Source organism: Lepisosteus oculatus, chromosome 4 (genome assembly GCF_040954835.1).
Source record: "Lepisosteus oculatus isolate fLepOcu1 chromosome 4, fLepOcu1.hap2, whole genome shotgun sequence".
In the NCBI taxonomy this organism is placed as follows: domain Eukaryota; kingdom Metazoa; phylum Chordata; class Actinopteri; order Semionotiformes; family Lepisosteidae; genus Lepisosteus; species Lepisosteus oculatus.
The window spans coordinates 47047830-47068767 of record NC_090699.1 but is presented as its reverse complement, the minus strand read 5'-3'; the positions used below and the strand labels follow the sequence as shown (position 1 = coordinate 47068767).

Here is a 20938-nt window from a genome sequence, read left to right as displayed (position 1 = left end):
TCAGAGACTTTATTAACTTTATGCTGTATGACCGTGCTTGGGTTTCATTGAGACATTGTGAAAAAAAAAACAATTTAATGGTGGGAAATATATATGAAATCACTCATCTTTAAAGTAATTTAATAAAAATCCACATGTTCAAAAAACCTTATGTATGATTACTACAAAACACCTACTGTATCACTCAAAAGGAAAAAATATAAAATGTTAAGTTAAAGTAAAATAATGGAGGTAAGAGGGGTTAAATTACTACTAACGTGAGAAAATACTTTGTTATACTTTCTGTCTGGATTTACTGAGGCTCCTGCACAAAGTCGTAAAACAGCGCTGCTGTCACGTAGCTCTTGGTTTCAGGGTTCAAAGCTGGACTGGGGCACCTTCCGAGTCGAGATTGTACATTCTCTCCCTCTTTGGCTTCCAGCAAAAGAGAAGCAGTTTAGGTTAACTGATGTCTCTAAAACTGACCCCCACGTGTTGTGTAACATTGGACTGGCTTCCCACCCAGCATGTATCCTACCCCATGCTAAGTGTCTGCCACGTTAGGCTCTAGGCCAAAATGACACTGTATTGGACTCCAGAGACCATGTATTGAAATAACTTAGCTTTTTTAAATGGATACAGCCAAAAATAATAAAAGAGTAAAATGAATCTGCCACAAACATCTGAGGATTACACCAATTTATTGAACTACAGCCAAATTTATCTCATATGAGGGAAATGATCTGATTTTTACAAAGATATTACAGAATAAATTGGTAACATCATCTACTTATACTTCTTTGGCCTCTTGGTATTTTCCTGTGTCTTCTCTCTGCTCTCACCTGATGGCTCAGGCTTCACAGGCTGCCAGGTCAGGGGGTGTCGGCGGTACATGGGCCACGAGGGCAGGGTGAGCTGCAACACAGGGGAGGTTTAACAGACCCATCCTTCATAAAGTTACAAAAGTGACAGTTTCTGGAAAATGATTTGTTGTTTCACTACAGTAATTGTACAGGTAGTGGACAAAATGGAGAAAAAAAAAACAATTTAAAGTCACTTAATAAGGATCTAGGCTAAGACGTGTAGTGTGCGCTACAAAAGGTCAAACCGCTGGACAACAACACGGGATCTGTGGATGGGGGCATTATCATCCTGGAAGACACCCCCCAAGGAGGAATAAAAAGGCTGCTACATGGGGAGCAGATGATCACTGAAAACCATTAAGTAGCAATTAGTGCTGACAATAGATGTACAAAAACCATGCTTATAAAGTTCACCCTCAAAATTACTGTATAACCAGAGCCCTTCACTATTGACACCAATCACTCAGGATTGAAGAGGTTTTTAGATTAGAGCTGTCTGTGCATTGAGAACATGGAGAAATATAATCCCTGACCTTCTCGGTAGACTGTTTCTGATTAAACTTGTTGCTTGTACCCTGGCTAAAAATGTAACTCATTTTTATCATCTTTGACACCACTTCCTACAGTATGAGACTTCCGCAAGTTGAGCTGTCTTAATCTCAGATGTTCATATCAAACAGCCCCCAGACAAAGATACTAAGGTCCCCTCTTCCAGCCATAAGTATAGGCAACCAGGCGATTGTTATACATGTTATCCAACAGTGTTATACAGGACCCTCAGCATGCAGGAATGTTACATTTGTGTAAGAGATCCTATTTTCAATACACGTGGCGTCCCCCACTTACCCAGGAATTTCCACTTTCTTGTCCACTACCTTTAGTTTAAAGGTAAACCTGATTATATTTAATGATCACTCATAACTATAAAAAATAAACTACCAAAGCCTTCCCTTTATGTTATTGTATTAGTTTATTTAGTTTTACTAATACCACTCCATGGTACATATTTCTACACTGTTGTTTTAAAGTTTATTGTTTTTTCTGGTAATACGTTGCCTTGGAAGTTCACAGATTGCTCAGTTTTTAGCTTACCAGACAAGAAACGGCGAACCCAGTCAAAACAATGTAAACTGTCCATCCAAACTGCTCAATAATAAGTCCATAAATAAAGCCGACAATCTGCAAAATAAAACGGACGTTTGAGTTACATAATACGTTTTAAATAAAGATCAACAGACTGCAGTCAAATTGCACAATGATTGGCGAGTACTTACTGCTGAGACAAGTATGATCCCCTGGAATATCTGTTCGGCTAATTTTTGTCCTTTGTAATCCTGAAAGTAAAACAATAAAAGTATTTCTTGTAGATAAACTTGAATACAATATCATAAACATACATTTTAGAAAGTCTTTTTCACACAACCGAATATATTCTGAACTCAATGTCTGCTTCCTCACAACCAATAAAATGAAGAAACTGTTTAAGAATTCAATGTAATGAATTATGAAGTATGAATTACTAGACTTATAATTTTCCACAACGGTATCTGTAATTAACTACCGAGGATAAATAATGTCAGCATTACTAGTCGCTGATGGATTTTTCAAAAATGACCTGCACTTGCTCGCAAATTTCGTTGAGGAAAACAACAATCGGAAAACGAACTTCTTACCATATGTGTAGGAATTTTACTGAATATAGATAGCATCCTGCAACCCGTGAAGATTATAAAACGTACGATTAATTTAATCACTAAACAAGGAAGTACAATTTTATGTAAAAACCAATACTATTTTGCGAACCACATCCGTTTGAAGTGTAAGACGCACTGACAACTCTTCTGTCCCCGGAATATTACGTGTCGTTCCGAAGCGACGTTCGGCAAACAACGGAAGATGTCGTGTCGTTTCGCAGCAACTTCGGTAATCAACGGAAGGTTTCGTGAGGTAGGAGGTGCGGATCTTTCCTATACACCAGGAGTTCCCCTGTTGTCCTGGTAGTCTGTTCTATGATGTGATACGGTAGTACTTCGTTGTTTGATTTCTCAGTAATTCGTTTGGCATCCAAGCAGCAGCTGTTTTACACACGCAGAAGAAAAAGGTGGTGCTGCACTTTGGTGGTGGCGGAGAGGAGTCCCCATTACCTGTAAGGCGCTTTTAGTGGAGTGTCCAGAAAAGCGCTATATGAGTGTAAGCAATTATTATTATTATTATTATTATTATTATTATTATTATTATTATTATTATTATTATTATTATTATTATTACCTATAACATAGGAACAGTACAAATAAACTTTACATTAAAAAGAAATATACCATAACATAAAAAACATACATAGTCATTACACACAAGTCCTACAGGCTCCCCCCAGTTTACCAGAATCTGAAAATTAATTCCCTCCATCACCCCACTACACAGACATGCACAGTCACCCTAAACTCCTATAAATCCACAAGTCCATCTGAAATTATCCCAACATTGGTTAATTTGGACCAATTAAAGAACTTCTGCTGTTAAAGACACCTTGAAAACTTGAAAACCTGCAGACACAGCAGCCCAGAAGTGTAGGGAAGGTATTTAGGAGTTTATGGTGATTCATCATGTGGCTCATCATTTTTTGAAATAGAGGAAGGGTCTCTAAACTGAATCTGGACAGTCCCAATCCAGATAGTCCGCATCTCACCCCAAATCACTGGTCAAACAAAGATTAGGAATCCTCAAAGATTTTGATCAATTAATCAAGTAATTTGTTCTACTAAGAAAGCTCTGGTCCTTGAGGACTGAGGAGTATTCAGAATTTTGTTCCAAAAGATTTCTATATTAATATATTTAACAAGCTGCCTGGTTAACTGATCTGGTAACTGATCTTCGAAACTTGATGATGTGTCACCTAAAAAATATCCCAGACTGGGACTCCTGGCCTGGATGGGGTAACAATGCAAAAAGGTCAGTAAAATACTTAGGTACTGGCCTCTAACTAGGAGTCTAGAAAATGAAAACAAATCATGTTATAATTACACTGTATATTAATTAGGCCTTATTTGAAAAAAAAAACTGATGAGTTTCAATGACTGTGCTGCAAGAAAGACATTTCAGTTCAAAACAGAGCAACCAGACTACTCCCATGCTTGAAGGGATAAATATACAGGCAGACTGCACAACCTGAACCTCTGTTCAGGGATCAGGGAAGCAGAGGTCCCTTAATTCAGGTATTCAAAATCCTGAAACCTCTTTGAGGACATAATTGTACACCTAATTGAGAAGAATTAAGGATATTAATTGTAGAACCATCTTTACACCGAGGTGTTTGGGAGATGGGAACCAAATCCCAAGACAGCTGGCTGAACGCTGTGTCCATGGGACATCCTAAGAAAAGAATACATGACATGGAATTCAGGGATCTAGACACCAGAGCTCTTGGGCGCACTTCCTTTTGTTTTTTAATTACGTTCTTATCTAATCAATCTTTAGCTGTCATCTGTCTTAGACTAAAAGGTATTGCCAAACAAATAGAATTCAGTGGTCATATTAACAAATGCTCTAGTTTAAAATACAAGGTGCAAAACAAGATCTGCTGTGACTGTAGAAGAGCGCTAAAACATGAACTGCTCCCTCATAGGTTGTTCCAGAGATACTAGGGACTGGCTTGGTAGTGGGTGTGGGGGGGTAAAAAATAACATACGTGAATAGAAAATATATCATTCTTCATTGCATTTCATTGATGCAAATGTTGCCACACAGACGCGGTTATTGGTCTTACATAGCATTTTTATTGCTTAACAAACACGCTCTATTTCTATTTTTTTTTACTTCAATATGAGATTTGTAACAATCCGAAATTCAGACTACGGGAAGCCTACTAATGGAAGAATTCTGATTAAATAAAGTTAGGCGCCAGAATTTTTGTTAATGCAAGCTTTAATTAATTTCCACTAAAATAAAAACCGCTTTAATTTTTTTTATACTACACAGTATGTAACAGTCCGGTACTGCACTGATGAAGATTATGAGGTTACAGATTCCCATTTTTCCACGACTTGTGTCTGTCCCGATAAATGTGATAATGCCGTGTTCAAAAGCGTCCGCAGTACAGCACCAGAGACACAGCCTCAATGAGGTTGAGTATCCTAAACCAAGCCTGCGGTGTCTACTAAGGGTACGTAATAAAGCAAAGGTCCCTTTATGACTGTCTGTAAATATCCTGTGTGAAAAGGTCAATAAAATGATCAAATAAATTTAAGTATGCTTGATGATAAATTATTTTAATATATTTTAAAGTAAAAGTGCTATGGATTTATATGTATTAGAAAGATTCAGGCACTTCGTGGACAACTAATTTTGTTAGGCTTTTGCACGCTAGCCGAAACGGCTTTGTTGATGTTGAGTTGGCACTTTGGCTTAGTAGTGGTTTTATGTATTGTGTAAGGTAAGTAAAAATTCAGACTTTACTTTGCATTGACTCAGTGCAATATCAGAGTTTTTACGAATGTATTATTTTTACGTTCATGATTGATGTTAGAGATCAACCAGCATGTGATTGTACTGTTCCTTACTGATGGTACGGCCAAGTTCTTTCTTCTCCAAGTTCTCTCTTGTCCAAGTGTGAGATCATTATGAATTTTCACAACTACAGACGAAATGTAGTTGGCATTCGATTCGGAGACAGACAACCGTGTCCTATGTTTTTAATTGTTTTCGATACGTTGTGTTGCAGTCATTTGTGTAGCATGTAGTATTCGGCATCGATATCTGGCTTTGAAGTTGGGTTCTTGAAGTTTGCTGATAGAGTGCTGGAATGTCCATTTTCCTCCTAGGGCGTTGAGCACTTCAGTGGGAGAGTATGACGTTGCGAAGAGGTAAGTTTTTTCTTCCACTCATCAATGCATTTTTTCGGACTTTTTCGTGCGACTGTAATTTATTTTTTATTCCCTTTCTTTTGCAGTTAACGTTGTCATTCTGGTGCTGATTGCAGTAGCATTTTTGATAATTGTGCACCGCAACCTCATAAATCTGAATGATTTTTTAAGAAGGGAAGGCTCCGGTAAGCACAGTTCAATCTAGGAATTCTATACTCGTTTCGTCTTGGTGTTCGACTTTAGGAAAACCTCATTGCGTAATTATACATTATCAATGAAAGGAGTAATTGTACCTGCTTTCTTTTCTCGTAGATTCGGCTCACGTGGGACTACCGCACGAGTCTGAGTTTGACATTGAGGCTCCTCGTAAGTTTGAGGTTGCGAGAGTGGGAAGAGAAATTCCGGTGGTTATCACTGCTGTGGAGGAGAGACTGGGAGCCTTGATAGCAGCAATGAACAGTATCTACAGCAACAGCAAGTCCAACATCGTCTTCCATATTGTGACAATGAATGATACCGTAGATCATTTAAAGTAAGTACTTGAATTTTAAGTGTTGAAATACCTTCTCACATTTGTAGTTTGTGTGTTCTGTATTAATGTGGGATTTCTCGGAGTATGCCAGAATGTCCCACCATGCCCCTTATACCTCCAGGATATGCTGTGGATTACTGCAGGCTTTACTGTTAATAGTGTTCCAATAATGGGGGATTACAAATGTCTTTTGAATATAAAATGTTTTTTAAATATTGTTTTATTTCAGAGCATGGCTCAGCAAAACTGCCCTGAAAGCTGTTAAGTACAAAATGCTACCATTTGACTCTCGTATTTTGGAGGGGAAAGTATCCAAGAATCCCCAAGAAACGGAAGCAGTTAAACCGGTCAGTGTATTTCAGATGTCATTTGCTTACAGATTTGTTTGGAGAACCTGAACCAGAAAATGTGTAGTGAAACCCCTGCAGTTTTCTCATGCAAAATGAGTTGCCTCACCCTTCCACCATGAGGAAGGAAGGCGATAGTTTGCTTTCTAAACGCTAATTCACTGGACCTCAGATTTTTGAATGTCAATGTTTGTCTTTCTGATTATTGTTTTACAGTTAACCTTTGCAAGATTTTATCTCCCTGTATTTGTGCCGGATGCAGAGAAAGCAATTTATATGGATGATGATGTCATTGTTCAAGGTACTGGTAGAAAAGAAAACTGAAAGTTGTGCTTACTTTAAAACAATCAAAACGGCAAGAAGAGTTATGTTGAAAATGAAAGAGGACTTCAAATGAAAGCACATTTCTAGAACTGCTGAGAGGAAGTGAATGGATTGGTATATTTTCATATAGGGGCCGCTGTGATTTTGAGTTGTTGACGGAGTTCAGTTGCAATGGTTTAAAGCTCAAAAGAAGTGCGTGTGCAATCTGGAGTACAAAGCAGAATGGAAACAGCTGTAAACGCAGCGCCTCTGACACTAGTCGACCCTTTGCTCCATTTCAGGAGACATCGAGGAGCTGTACAACACGCCACTCAAGGCTGGGCATGCTGCTGCCTTCTCTGATGACTGCGACTCCACCGCTGCCAAGGGCATCGTACGAGGAGCGGGGAGCCAGGTACTCAGCGCGCTGCGGCTCAAGGGTTGTATGTGGTTGTCTGGATCTTGCACATTTCAAGACTGGTTTTGACCTTGGTATGTTCATGCATGTGTCTGGATTAGAGTATATTAATAATAATATAATAATTGCTTACACTTTTAGCGCTTTTCTGGACACTCCACTCAAAGCGTTTTACAGGTAATGGGGACTCCCCTCCACCACAACCAATGTGCAGCATTCACCTGGATGATGCGACGGCAGCCATAGTGCGCCAGAACGCTCTCCACACATCAGCTATCAGTGGGAAGGAGAGCAGAGTAATGAAGCCAATTCATAGATGGGGATTATAGGAGGCCATGATTGGTAAGGGCCAATGGGAAATTTGGCCAGGACACTGGGTTTACACCCCCACTCTTTTCGAGAAGCGCCCTGGGATTTTTAATGACCACAGAGAGTCAGGACCTCGGTTTTACGTCTCATCTGGAGGACGGCGCCTGTTTACAGTATAGTGTCCCCATCCCTATACCGGGGCATTAGGACCCAAATGGACCGCAGGGTGAGCGTCCCCTGCTAGCCCCCTTCCAATGTAGATTCCTCTTATACATGCTTTGGAAGGGGGGTTACTGTCATTCCAACAGACACCTGGTGAAATTATTTACATGTGTTTAAGATCTCAGGCATCCTCTAGTGGATGTCTACATTGGAATGTAAGACCTTATTCCAAATTTTGGGATAGGGGAACACGGCCGTAAAAAGTCCCCATTTAAGCCTACAAACCTGTCTTTTTTTACACATTTACAAACTAATTTTACTAATAAAAATTCGAATAAAAAAAAAGTTCAATATCAAGTACATCTGATAACAATATTGCATTATCACACTAAATTAATCATACACAGTTTGTTCACCTGTTATGAGAAAAAAGATCTCTTAACAGTGCATACAGTACTGTTGGAGAACATAGCACTGTTACATGCAGTAATATATGAAAATAATATGGAAAAGGCCTTCTTAACCATACAGTAAACATTAATAAGAAATGCACTTGCTCATAAAGATTATGATGAATTTTATATACTTACCTAGTAATGATGATGATGTCTGTTGCGGTTTGTCAGTTTTTGAAGACTGGTGGATCTTGTTCCATATCCTCAGACTCTTTGGCAGCCACAGGAATATCAGGAGATGCAGAAGTTGTTATTAGTTCTGACTGAGCATTCATAGAAGTTAGAACTTTAATGGTAGCACTTTTTCGAATTGTATGGGTAGATTCATACCAAGCTGCAGAATGCTCCAGCCTATAGCTTATCTAGAATCTTCATTTTCTCAGCCAAAGTCATTTTTCTGTTTTTCTTGCTGGTTGATAACTTGCATTTAGCAGACATAATGAGAGAATAAGATACTACAAATTGTAACAGATGACACAAAGGTTCATGTACAACAAAACACTAAAGCACAAGAGAAGCGAGGCATGGACTGGGAAACTGGATGCTGGTTGTAGCACAAATCTGCTCATGAAAGCCGTGGAAGAGCATAGATGTGAGAAAAAATACTAGATCTTGTGTGCAGGCATGCAGCCCAGAGGAATTATTTTCCTGGATCAACCCTAGGTTATAAAAAGTCCCCCCGGGATCATGGAATTTTTGGTTACATGTATTTTTCTATAAATATATAGTGAAACTTGTTTGAGGGGGGCTTACTGTAATTGATTTGAGTGCACAATAGCTACCCAACTAAAGGTGAGAAGTTTACTCTTAACACTGTATACAGCAAAATCATCTAAAAATCACTGGTCGTAAGTATAATTGAAATTTGTAAATCAAGAGGTTCACATTCACATTACACTCCTATAAATAATATTTTCTAGATCCTTCTCTGGAAGGGATTAGATCAGTGGTTCACAATCCTGATCTTGTGGTCTCCTGTGTCTTTAGGGTTTACTAGTTCTAACTGGAGCCTTAATCACCAGTGCTTTCTGTTTGGACTGTTTTCTGTACTCAGTCCTTGATTCAGAAACTACTCTAAAATGCATTATTTCCGGCACCTTCAGTACACAGAACTTTCTGCAGTTTGTCCTCAACTTGACAATTAAGAGTTTTCTCACTTATTTCTATCTGAACAGCTTTTAACAGTGATCAATGAATTATGAATACAATTGGGAATTATCCTATAAGACATCTTTAATAGTGAGTCTGTGTTTTTTAATTTTGCTTAAGTCCAGTTGGTTATATTTGTCTTGGCACATCTGAATGAGGACAATCCTGTAATTCACAAATTAGCACAGGTTCATGTACCATGCACAAATCTCATTCAGTTTTAATGGTAAACTGAAATGCTATTTTATATTTGGGGTTAGAAAGAATCAGCATGTAAAATGTACACAATAACGTTTAAAACCTCCAATTCAAATGACAAAATAGACACTTCCTAGAAATAGAAAAAGCAGGTTTTTAAATGCATCTTTTAATCCAATAGAACTATTTCCAGGGAGACCAGGGGTTTGCGAAAATGTGGCAATTTACATTCCTTTACAAATTTCATGATTTTGTGCTTAATTCAAAATTTGTAAAATGTTGCAATACTGTCAATTTAGTAACTGAGATTTAATAACCGGTCTGAGAAATTGGGACTATAGTTCCCCTTGAAGATCCAAAACAAAACTAATAATAAATTGTCAGATCGAAAATTGAAATAATCTAACCTGTGATTAAGTACTCAGCTGGTGCAAAAGCAGTAGACACAGGGCCACTCCAGGACCAGGATTTGAGAACCACTGGATCACACCCACTGGACTCTTCCATGTGCTGAGGTTCTGGCACTTCTGAAGGGGGGATTTATGATTGTTCTTCCACACAGAATTGCTCTGGGTGCTTCAGACCCTGTTGTTTTCTTTTGCCGTTTTTGAGTTACATATGTTCATGATGTATTGAATATCAATAAACTAACAGAATGATCAATTCCCTGCTGCACTGTATGACTTATTACAGGAAACAGGCAGTTTTATGTTGGGTATGTTATTTTCTACTTAAGATACTACTGGCATATTTTCCCTAGAAGAACTACATTGGCTTCTTGGACTTTAAAAAGGAGAGTATAAGAAAACTTGGAATGCGGGCAAACACTTGTTCTTTCAACCCTGGAGTTTTTGTTGCCAACCTCACAGAGTGGAAACAACAGAACATCACAAAGCAGTTGGAAAAATGGATGGAACTGAACGTGGTGTAAGTTTAAAACCCTCAAGAATGTAAAGTAGCGATGCTGTCCTTTCAGATTAAAGTAGCAATGCAGAATATTCAGAAGTTATAATATTGAAAACCTGCAGCGTTTTCCCCATTTTGTTTTTCTCTGCAGAGAACACCTGTACAGTAGAACCTTAGCTGGCAGTATTACGACTCCACCGTTACTAATCGTGTTTTACAAACAGCACTCCAGCATTGATCCCATGTGGCACGTCAGACACCTTGGTAGGTTTAACTTTGTCCTACTGCTCTGACAGAGTGGTCATTAACCTTTCTTGTGGCCCTGAATAAGTTGGCATAACTTGATTTAATGTGTAATTTCACTTTGAAATATGTATGAATTTTATCCTTATATACATTAATCTAGATTTTCTTTATCCATTATCCTTATTTCTGGGACTTTGAAGCATATGGCAATCGATATGCTGATCCCTTCTATAATCCCACCCAGGACTCTTTGTCAGCTATCTTTATAATTATAGTGTATCTCTGCCTGTAAGATGTTTAAAAGGATGGTCTCCAAATTTCAGTGGCTTAACACAAAAAAAATTTCTGCATCTGCCATTGTAAGTCATAAGGTTATTATAAAAGCCACACTGACAGTACTTACAGTAGTAGCTGGAGATGTAAATGGTTGTTTTCTCGTCTTTTATACCTGTGCTCTATCTTGTAAGGTTTAGTTGGAGCTGGAAATCGTTATTCATCTCAGTTTATAAAAGCTGCCAAACTGCTACACTGGAATGGCCATTACAAGCCTTGGGGAAGGGCATCGGCTTTTTCAGAGATATGGGACAAATGGTATCTCCCGGACCCTATGGGAAACTTTCATCCTATACGAAGACACACAGAAGACTGATAAAACCTCTAGCAAGTTGGACTATGCATTGAAGCGCGTACTGCATGACTTGTTTGTAAAATCTCAGGAACGTGGACTTTAAAAGTTATTTCAGTACTGTATTCAAAGGAACCATTTTCCATGCAACACTTTAGAGCTACGTTTTGCCGAGTTGCATGGCAGTAGAGGAGGTGAACCAGAGCTTCAGTTTAAGAACTATATATACACACACATGTGACTGATTTCTAAGGGATTATTTCAGCTATAGAGTTGTTTGCCAAATTGTTTTGTATTTGTTGGCTCTTGCACTTTAACCTTTTGTAATGTAGTGTTAAACTAGTTTTGTACCCAGCTTTTAGGATTATGTGGTAAAAAAGAGCTTTCGGTCAGGTCACAGGTGCTATTCAAGCCTTTTTGTTTTGTCTTTCAATTTTTCAGAATTTTTTCAAGGATGGATTTCCATCTTCACTTGAAATGTAAAAGGTTGCATTTTAGAGATGAACACTTTAGAGAAATCAGAAGTGAGCAGAAGGCACCTATTGTGTATATTGTGTAGATGCCTTCCCTATAGCTACTATCTTTATTTTAAACAATGTAACCACTTATGATACCAAACATCACTTTTTGAGCATGAAAACAGCATGTACTAGTATGCATTCTGGATTAATAACCCTATAGCTTTGATATTAGGTTTTTCAGATTCATTAAGTGATGATTTAGGTACTGGATGACGTTAGTAAAGTAAAAGAATGTAATCCAGCTGTGTATCTGTTAATTAATCCAGTACAAACTAAAAGACCAATTTAACCCAAGAAGTGTGAGCACACCTGTCCCCAGATAACAATAAAAGTACCCTTTAGTGTCAAGAGCTTAACTTGGTTACATTTTGAATGCCTATGGGAGTTAGGTTGTTGGTTCACCTCTGTTTTGGTAGAGGTAGATTTTTAATACTTTTTTTCAACCAAGTTCAATAAATAAACTTAGGTTTTAAATTGCTTTATTTTCAAGTAAATAAAAAAACAGATGTTAAGATATTTTCTAAATGTATTACAATGGAAGACCACTCGTATAACTTGTAAAACACGAGATTTTGAATGCCATTATATTTTACACTTTTATGTACAAGCATTGATGCAGTATATGTACAGATTCTATTGTTAGGATCAGAATTGCATGATACATCACACAATTAAAACTTAGTCAGTCTTTCATTCACAAGCATCAGCACATAACTGAAGAGGCTTATAAGAGTTAAATGTAAATTCAGTTAAAATCTATATTAAAGTCATACATATCATCATCTTGCTTTGCTGTAGAAATGTCCACCTGAACAGGAATCTGTGGCAACTGCTGTTGTGAAGGAACTCCTGTAGAAAGAGAGTGGCGTTGAGTACTCATAAGAGGTTATGGTTTCATTCTGCATAGCCTTTAAATTCAACCTCTGATTAATGCTCATTCCTACAGCCTCCTAAACCTACAGCCCGAATATTTTAAAAAATACTATTCATAACTGCAAACAGCAATATCAGTTAACACCATTAACACCAACAGTGCATCATTAAACTATACTTCTATCAGATATTTGAACTATTGGGGTTGTAAATGAGCTTGACATTAAATGAGCTAACCTTCTTTATAATCTCAAAGGATTTCATCTGCAGCCTGTGATTATGGTGGAATGAGGTCAATTGTTATCTAACAGACTTGGGCCATTTTCCACCTAGAACATCAGTACAAAGTGACAGTGATAATAAGTGGAAACTCAGATATGCACTGCTCAACATAGTCTATTAAATACCAATACACTAGACAACTAACATCCATATTGCATCGTTTAATGGAGAGATCTAATGCAGAGATCTCTTGTTTACATTTGCCATGTGAAATATTCTACACAAAGCATGACGGGCGGACACGGTCTTCAGAAATCCTTCGGAAAAGTAAAAGGTTAATCTTTTCCTTCCCCTCTACTTTCCTATTTTCTAATTGTCTCAAACCATCAGCATGGAATTGGAAGCAGAATTGTCTGTTCAACAGAAGATAGGCAGAAAATGTTGAAGACTACAACGAGTATAGAAAGAATGCAGTGCTTCAGTTACAAAATTCACCCGTTATAAAATTCTTTGGTGGTTACTTACCGATTGCTTTTTTGTTTGATTTAGTCAAAGTCTTTGCTTGCAATTTTCCACTTTCTTTTTTCTCCTTCAAGCTCTTCTTGGGTTGAGGAACAATGTCAATGAATTCAAGCTAAAATGAAAAGCAGTTCTTGTAATTCATCATGCAAATTACTGTAATCTAAATTCTGACTGACTAGGCAAAAATTCTGAATTTTCATTTCCAGGTCTGTACTTTTCTTTTTATGCCTTTTTGTACGAAACAATATTATATATTACATTCTTAGATTGTAAATATTAAACACTATTAACAATAAAAAAAAAACTTATAGATCTCAGATACTTGCTCCAGTTGTGAGATCAGAGTTGGATCTGTAGTCTTCATCAATAAATCCAGACTATATAATATCCTCATTTCTCACAGCAAGCAAATGTCTTGAAATCCTCATAGATTTCAAAGTGCATAGAGATAACTCTGAAGATGCAATACCTCCTCTTCCTCCCCATACAGCTCAAAGTCCTCCTTCTCTCCCAGATCACTCTCATTTACAAGTCCGGATGTGGCTCCTGGGGAGAGGTACACTACACTGCTGGCCAAAGTGGGACATTTCACACCTGTCAAACAATTAAGGTTCACATCAGTTCCTAAAAATATGCAAAACAAATGACTACTCAATGTCTAAATTAACTATTCTCAATTGTTACATTTTCAGAATTGCACTTTTTTAGTTCTTAAATGTAACATTTTCATATAAAAAATAATCATATCATATCTGCACAAAAGTAGCCTTTGGATGTGAACTCACCAGCAATGGTTGCCATGTTCCCTTTCTGCAGCTTGTCCCTTTCCCAGGACTTCTGCATCATTGCCACAACTGTGTCAGAGAGGTAAAAGGGAAGTTTGTATCCTTCTGGTGGTTTAGAGTGGTAGCTAAGTTTAGCCCTAAAAATGCAAAATAAAGTTAAGCATACAAAACATCAAAACAAAAGGAAAACTGAAACCACATAATCTAGGTGAGGACTTATTTTCAGTTTGCTTTCATTCTGATCAAAAGTTACATTTTTTAATGGCTTAGCAGTATGCACATATTACTAGTTGGTACCTACAGTAAGTCCATTTCAGCCTCTCTGTTGTAATTATTTCTACGAACTAATCTCTACAGAAAAAGTCTTGCCCTCACTAACGTCATGGATGCATGGAGCTGGACTACTATTTCCTGTGCAGAATCCATTCAATGTCCAGTTTACAAATTACACTGCTGTATGTAGTGAGATCAGAGTTGGATCTTATGTGATTAGGGTTATCTCAAGACATGCTGGATTATCCTCACCTCTCACTCAGCAAGTTCTTTGTAAACATGAGTAAGTTAAATGTAATAGTCGTTCTGAGTCTTACCCAGTCCAATCACTCAAAAATGTTGCAGCAGCTTTCTCCATGTCTGGAATACCACCTTTCTGCAAAAAACCTCTTTTCTTTGCAAAGCATGTCAAAAATTCCAGGGAGTTCCTGAAGTCAGGGACTGTATATTGAAGCATTATCTAAATGAGGGAGAATAATCAACAAAATCAATTCAGAAATTGTTTGCTTTATCTAACACAGGATGAAGATCTAGTCCAATTACTGAGAGGACAATATCAGAGTTGGATCTTTAACAGTCATGAAAGACTGATAAGAATTCTCCTCACTTCTCACTCACTGATCTTTCAAACATATTATCTGCACATATTCCAACTTAAATCTTAAGTGCAAAAAACACTTAAGCAAACACAGTACACTCCAGTCTCCACCTGCTCTTTTACCTGCTGTTTATTGCAGTTCTTCAGTAGGGATGCGACCGCATCTTGTGGATTTTGTAGCTGGTGAGTCTCTGGCAGGCCTCTCAGTGCCACAGCTGCTGTACAGCTAGACGGAGCCACGATGATACCAGGGCTGTCAATCATCTTGACATGATTACTGATGTGCACCTCCTGCATGCACCTGTGGAGTATTAAAAACAGGTCAATTTTACTGTGTGCCTGCCTATCAATTATGAAGCTCTCAAAGTGATACAATAAAATCTACATCATTGTAGAGCCACTACTCTCCCATGACACTAAATACAAATGTCGAGGTTAATGAAGCTCAGTGTTGGATTGAACATAGACTCCATGGATGAGTCAGAGCAAAAATGTCATCATGCTTCATTATCAACCCCCATTGGTCAAACCTGAAGACAGCAACAAAAAATTATCTGAACTAAAAAAGGTTACACAATTTCCTGTGTTTAATCAGATTAATATAATTTACTCCCTCTTCCCAAACAGAGAACTTACTTTGTAATCCCTCTTTGTACTCCCACATTGCAAACAGGTACTCCCCTCATACTGTTGATCAGGCTGCTTTTTCCCACGTTTGGAAAGCCTGGGGAAAAATTGAAATATTACAAAAACAGAAGAAAAAGACATCACTGCTGCACTGAAAAGCACAGATAATGGTGTTGGATTAGAGGTCATTTTAAAAAGTCTCCATTTTCACGTATCACACTGTAAAATTAACGAAAATGTGCAAACCAGTGGTACAGGCAACAAAGTAACATTACAAAAATTGTTCGCAGTTCACAGAATGCAACAAAAGATTTGGCCAAGTGGCCTAATATTGGTACAAATAGGTCTCTGAACATCCTACCAACAATGCCAACTTTCACTGTGTTCCCCTGCTTGTGTGTTTGACAATAGTCTTCAAGAAGCTGTAGCAGGCAGGTGTTCCCCACACAAGTGACCCCTCTAGTTAGATCAATTACTCCATTGTCAGCTCTTTTCTTCTTTTCCTGCTATAAAATTCAAACAAAAGGAGAAGACAATCAAGAACATCTTGCTCATTTCCTAGTATGGTAGCTAGGTAAACTTAATTACCTCTTAAAAGTGCCCAGAGTTTGGGACTCAAACACCTCCAAAGAAAACCTTTTTCAGATTCGCCCTGCTCTTTAAATAAAAAAAAGTGTTTCTTATTTTCTGTCCAGAAATGAATTTCTCTTAAGTTTCAAATTGTAACTTATTATGTTAACTTATGTAACTTATATGTCCTTATTTCGCTATGTAATGCGAAATCCTAAATAAGACAACTTCTTACCACGGTTTTGTCCTGAACCCGAGTTGATGACTTGAAGGCTACAGTAGGAAACTCAAGCTGTAGACACTGCAGCCATTTCTCCACATTATCTTTCGGTACCAGATCTAAGGATAAAGAAGATCCCAGGATATGGAATTTCACTTTTACAAGCCAAGAAAAAAACAGCAGTATTATTTTGTTCACAATAATGGATGTTAACTTAAAACAAGAATGGGAAGCTGCAAAAATTTCTTTTGAAGAGATCTGTGACTAACCGATTTTATTCAGCACGAGGAGAAGCTGCTTCTTCCCTTCATGCTTTAAAACGTTTTCTTCCAGCTGTGGGCATCGACACCCCATGGGATCTCTGGCATCCAGAACTTCCAAAATTACATCTGAAGCATCGATGACCTGAAGGGAGCAGAGGTGGACTCGTCAGCACAGACCACTCTGAAAAGCTCACTAGCTCAGCAAATATGGGCGAAGCGGTGGCTCTTTGGCTAAGGATCTTGCTTGTGACTGGAAGGTTGCCGGTTCAAATCCAGCGGCCGGCAGAGGAATCCTACTCTGTTTGGCCCCTGAGCAAGGCCCTTAACCCTAACTGCTCCAGGGGCGCCGTACAATGGCTGACCCTGCGCTCTGACCCCAAGCTTCTCTCCCTGTCTGTGTGTCTGTGTCTCCATGGAGAAAAGCTGGGGTATGCAAAAAGACAAATTCCTAATGCAAGAAATTGTATAGGGCTAATAAAGAAACATTACATTACATATAATCAGCAAATGATCACTGAGAACCACCTCACTTTCCACAAGTCTCCCTCACCTTGTTCAGCTCTCTGCACAAAACCTTTCTGGAATTTCTGTCTTTGCCTTTTGTGAGTTTCCCGGGGGCCTCCTGGAAAAAACCACATTGTCACATTGATGGAAGACAGTGCCCAATAAAGAGGACAACACATAATACAGTGTTAAACCTGACCCTTTTGCTTTTTTTAACTGGGACATCTGGGTCATTACTGGCAACTTCCAGTTTTCTTTTCTTCTCACGCTCCTTCTTTTTGGTAAGCTTCTGTTTCTCTTTAAGTTCTTCAAGCTAAGCAAAAGAGAAAAAAAAAATCCAGGAACCAATTGAGTATACATATTTTGCTCCATGAACAAGGTGACCATTGAACAGAAAAAGTTTATTTCGCACACCTAAAGAAGGCTCCACAGCCGAAATGTTGTGTCTCTTTTTCACTACGGAATAAGCCTTTATCTGTTCCTTTGCAGCCTATGCAACCTACTTGATTTTCTATAATTCATTTTGTATCATACTGGGCTTTCATTTAATGGCTTGCTGTAACGGGCTAATTACAACTTTACCCAAAACATTTTGAAACTAACTTAAAACATGTAATACTTGTCTTGGTACTTAAGCGAGTATATTAGATATTAAGTATATTAGATAAAATATATTAGATATTAAGTATATTAAGTATATTAGATAAAAGTGAGTAATCTTGCCTTTAGCTTCCTCTGCTCGGCCTCCTTCAGAATGTCTTCTTTAAAAGGAGCGTTGTTAGGTACTCCAAGATCTTTCTTAGCACGTTTTGCTCCTTTCTTCTTTGCCACTTTCCGTAGCTTCCTGTTGTGTTCGCGAACCTAGAATAAGAATGAAATGTATTAAACCAAATATTGCCTATGGCCGTTCATTCTAGATAACGAATACAAATAGCCAGCACACCGGGAGCGTGCATGACAAGAGAAACGTGATCTGACGGCCTTCATTAAAATAACTAAAAATCTTCAGAAAAGTAATAAAATATAAATAAATGTGCACCTACCTTTTTTTGGATTTTGTAACGCTTGGCACATGATAACCGTTTACTTGCCTTCTTCAATTCTGTAAAACACACAGTCAGTTGAGCTCTGGTAGGACTTGAAAAATCACATATCTTTAACATAGCCATTTATTATCAGTCTTATTTACAGTTAAAATTACGTTCAACTTTAACATCATGTACATTGCAGAAAGATCTTAAGCAAAAAGTTAAACGAAAATGTAAACGCTGTTTGAAGAACCAGATATATATATCAATCAACCATTCAACTTGTTAAGCAAATATCATTTTAAAAGGGATACACTTCGTAAAAAAAAGAACAGGATTTATAAAAAAAATATAGCGTGTAAAACTACAATATTAACACATTTACACATACTCGGTCTCTTCATTTTGAGTCCAACGCGAACACGTGCTCAACTACTGCTCTACTGCAGAAACATGTCCGACTTCCTGATCCGGTGTGCGATTGCTGGGGAGGAGTCACTGCTACTGGCTTTGCTTTCCTTCGCGTTTCCTGTTTTGTTAATTGAATAGTTTAACAGTTACATTTTTAATCGGCCCATTTTATTTACGTTTGTTAGATAACAGGTAAGATCGATAGAAGTCTTCGTCATCGTTTTGTATTTCAAAATACACGATCAGATGCGAGTATATTCGCATTTCACGGTGTTAAACTGCTAAACAGTCGGCCTTTCCTTTGTCTTTGTTACCGATGTGTAGCATTAGCCCAAATGCTGAAATTGTGTCTTCGTTTTGTCATATGTAGTTTACGATTAACACGTAAACGCGCGAGTTTTTTTTTAGATTCTGAAAAAAACTGCTTTTCTAAAATTACCTCAACCATGCAATAATGTAGATTCTTGTATTCCTGACGTACGAATATAATGTGACTCGCCAGTGTAAAATCCAAATGGTTGTTTTAAATGTATATTTTTAATTTAAATTTTAGCATTTTATTTTTTCTTCCAAACACAATCATATACACAGGCCGCGTGCTCTTTATTTTCATGCTGTACATATTTGTAGTTAACATTTTTTTTATTACAGTATTCTACATGTAGAAGAGTTTTTCTCGATGGATGTGAGCGTGTTTCTGTAGCTGTCAAAACCGCGTTTGAGCAACTTACATAGAAACTCGTGTATACAGGAATAGGTTGACGCTTGTGTACAGTAATGAAATCACTTTCTCACAGAGGTAAGAGACCTCAACTTTTATGTTTTTTTTTCTTATTCACTGTTTTTGATAGCATTCGCTCACTGTTTACCATTGAAACAGTTTAATTTCTCAGTTAATTCTGAGGTGTCAGTACTCGCTTTTTACCAGTACTGTATTTTGTTGAAAATTTACAGATTCGGACTTGGTTTGAGGTTGCATCAGTTGTGAGTTTAGGCTAATTTTAATGAATGGAAGATCCGCAAATATGTTGCATCTGTCAGCTCTTCGTGTGGCTAGCCGATAAAAGATAGATCTAAACACTTTTTTTTCTACCTTGTTACCCAAGAAACCATAAATATTACATGTACCCTCTGTATGTAATTCGTGATTGCTGTGCATCAATTTGAAGGTGTTGCTACTATGGGGTCCAAAAGGAGAAGGGCGACTTCCCCTTCCAGTAGTATAAGTGGGGGGGACTTTGATGATGCGCAGACTTCAACCCCAGGTCCTGGAAGCAGCAGAAAAAGGAGAAGAGCTTCCAATATTCCTACTGTAGATCCAGTAAGTGGATTTCCAAGTATTGTTGCGCCTTTACAAAGAGACAATGAGCACAGCAGGCGGAAAAAGGTGTGTCTTACATTCAATAGTCTAACCTTGTATAGCGCATAAGACTTAATGGGGTCAGTTTTAATGTTCTAAATCATACCAAGTCTAGAGATCACTCCATTAACCCAAAACCTGATGTGACAATATGTTTTATTTTTTTATTCATTAATTTTGATTGGAACTTTATCAAATTAAATATTGGAAAAAACTAAAATGGAAATACATTATTTGAGAACAGAGATTTTTGTTAAATACATGGTTTAGATCATGAAAAGTGACCCCACAGTTGTTAGCATTTCTCCTCCAATTCCCCCTAACAGTCCTGGCTTTTGTTGACAGTCTTGGCTTTGCTTTAATTTGATCTGCTTTCAGGTTTCCACTAATGAAGCTGATGCCAAACAGTCAGGGGCTCTCAACCTGTTCACTATTGAGAAATAGCCTTACAAATGTGATGCACAGCGGAAACACTGTTGCTGCCTACTTACCTTCCAAAGTCTGTGTATAATAAAACAACTGTGCTTTTGGCACATTGAGACTTCCCAATTTTATGAGCTGTAGGTACAATTACATGCACCGAAGCTGATTACACAGATTGAGAGCCCTTGAGTTAAGGGGTGAATTGGGTCATTTCAAAATTACACTGCTGTTGTAACTCGCAGTATAAGAAATGGCACATCATTTACTGGCTTCTGTTAAATGTAGACTTTAAAACCGTTTCCCTATGTTTTTTGTATAAAACACAGTAGATATAGTTTTTTGGGGAGTAAGAGAACATTGAAACATTAATTGTTAAGTTCTCTGCAC

The 20938-nt window shown here is 37.8% G+C and overlaps 4 protein-coding genes and 3 non-coding genes across 12 annotated transcripts in view; 2 read left to right on the top strand and 5 right to left on the bottom strand.

Moving 5' to 3' along the window:
• Positions 1–663: 663 nt before the first annotated feature.
• Positions 664–2706, bottom strand: spcs1 (signal peptidase complex subunit 1). The gene is made up of 4 exons (XM_006630635.3): positions 2516–2706; positions 2117–2176; positions 1935–2021; positions 664–894 (listed from the first exon to the last, which is right to left on the bottom strand). The coding sequence occupies exons 1-4, from the start codon at positions 2549–2551 to the stop codon at positions 766–768; spliced, it is 312 nt and encodes a 103-aa protein (XP_006630698.1). The 5' UTR covers positions 2552–2706; the 3' UTR covers positions 664–765.
• A 2455-nt stretch (positions 2707–5161) lies between these two features.
• glt8d1 (glycosyltransferase 8 domain containing 1) lies at positions 5162–12350 on the top strand. 2 transcript variants are annotated; one of them, XM_015347180.2, is made up of 10 exons: positions 5162–5271; positions 5660–5701; positions 5788–5886; positions 6014–6233; positions 6463–6580; positions 6797–6881; positions 7186–7298; positions 10338–10501; positions 10632–10744; positions 11194–12350. In XM_015347180.2, exons 2-10 carry the CDS (start codon positions 5686–5688, stop codon positions 11373–11375), a joined length of 1110 nt encoding a protein of 369 aa, XP_015202666.2. In that variant the 5' UTR covers positions 5162–5271; positions 5660–5685; the 3' UTR covers positions 11376–12350. The 2 variants fall into 2 exon arrangements, with proteins under 2 accessions (XP_015202666.2, XP_006630699.2); XM_006630636.3 differs by having other exon boundaries at positions 10335–10501.
• Positions 12335–18849, bottom strand: gnl3 (G protein nucleolar 3). The gene is made up of 15 exons (XM_006630668.3): positions 18749–18849; positions 18373–18431; positions 18053–18190; positions 17529–17642; positions 17376–17447; positions 16832–16967; positions 16578–16681; positions 16134–16278; positions 15782–15869; positions 15269–15446; positions 14865–15007; positions 14275–14411; positions 13959–14083; positions 13493–13601; positions 12335–12721 (listed from the first exon to the last, which is right to left on the bottom strand). The coding sequence occupies exons 1-15, from the start codon at positions 18759–18761 to the stop codon at positions 12618–12620; spliced, it is 1665 nt and encodes a 554-aa protein (XP_006630731.2). The 5' UTR covers positions 18762–18849; the 3' UTR covers positions 12335–12617.
• On the bottom strand, positions 13816–13888 carry LOC138238489 (small nucleolar RNA SNORD19). The gene has a single exon (XR_011189540.1). It is a non-coding gene; the product is annotated as a small nucleolar RNA SNORD19 (small nucleolar RNA).
• LOC138238490 (small nucleolar RNA SNORD19) lies at positions 14730–14804 on the bottom strand. The gene has a single exon (XR_011189541.1). It is a non-coding gene; the product is annotated as a small nucleolar RNA SNORD19 (small nucleolar RNA).
• On the bottom strand, positions 15581–15656 carry LOC138238491 (small nucleolar RNA SNORD69). Its single transcript, XR_011189542.1, has one exon. It is a non-coding gene; the product is annotated as a small nucleolar RNA SNORD69 (small nucleolar RNA).
• Positions 18850–18859: 10 nt separating the features above from the next.
• pbrm1 (polybromo 1) overlaps positions 18860–20938 on the top strand; it is a 30085-nt gene continuing 28006 nt past the window's right edge. For 3 of the 5 annotated variants that reach the window (XM_015347178.2, XM_015347176.2, XM_015347175.2), the window contains exons 1-3: positions 18860–18960; positions 19420–19567; positions 19938–20155. In XM_015347178.2, coding sequence (XP_015202664.1) covers positions 19546–19567; positions 19938–20155 — 240 coding nt within the window. In that variant the 5' untranslated portion in view covers positions 18860–18960; positions 19420–19545. The remainder of the gene's footprint in view (positions 18961–19419; positions 19568–19937; positions 20156–20938) is intronic. The other 2 variants (XM_015347177.2, XM_015347179.2) reach the window with 2 other exon arrangements.

Excerpts from the sequence above, each read along its gene's own strand:
- spcs1 (XM_006630635.3), bottom strand. The coding sequence starts at position 2,551 with ATGCTATCTATATTCAGTAAAATTCCTACACATATG. Across the intron at positions 2,177-2,515 it reads GTAAAATTCCTACACATATG|GATTACAAAGGACAAAAATT; the intron begins GTAAGAAGTTCG and ends TTTTACTTTCAG. Across the intron at positions 895-1,934 it reads GGTTCGCCGTTTCTTGTCTG|CTCACCCTGCCCTCGTGGCC; the intron begins GTAAGCTAAAAA and ends CCTGTGTTGCAG.
- glt8d1 (XM_006630636.3), top strand. Across the intron at positions 6,581-6,796 it reads AAACGGAAGCAGTTAAACCG|TTAACCTTTGCAAGATTTTA; the intron begins GTCAGTGTATTT and ends ATTGTTTTACAG. Across the intron at positions 6,882-7,185 it reads TGATGATGTCATTGTTCAAG|GAGACATCGAGGAGCTGTAC; the intron begins GTACTGGTAGAA and ends GCTCCATTTCAG.
- gnl3 (XM_006630668.3), bottom strand. Across the intron at positions 17,643-18,052 it reads CCGAGCAGAGGAAGCTAAAG|CTTGAAGAACTTAAAGAGAA; the intron begins GCAAGATTACTC and ends TCTTTTGCTTAG. Across the intron at positions 17,448-17,528 it reads CAGTTAAAAAAAGCAAAAGG|GAGGCCCCCGGGAAACTCAC; the intron begins GTCAGGTTTAAC and ends GGTTTTTTCCAG.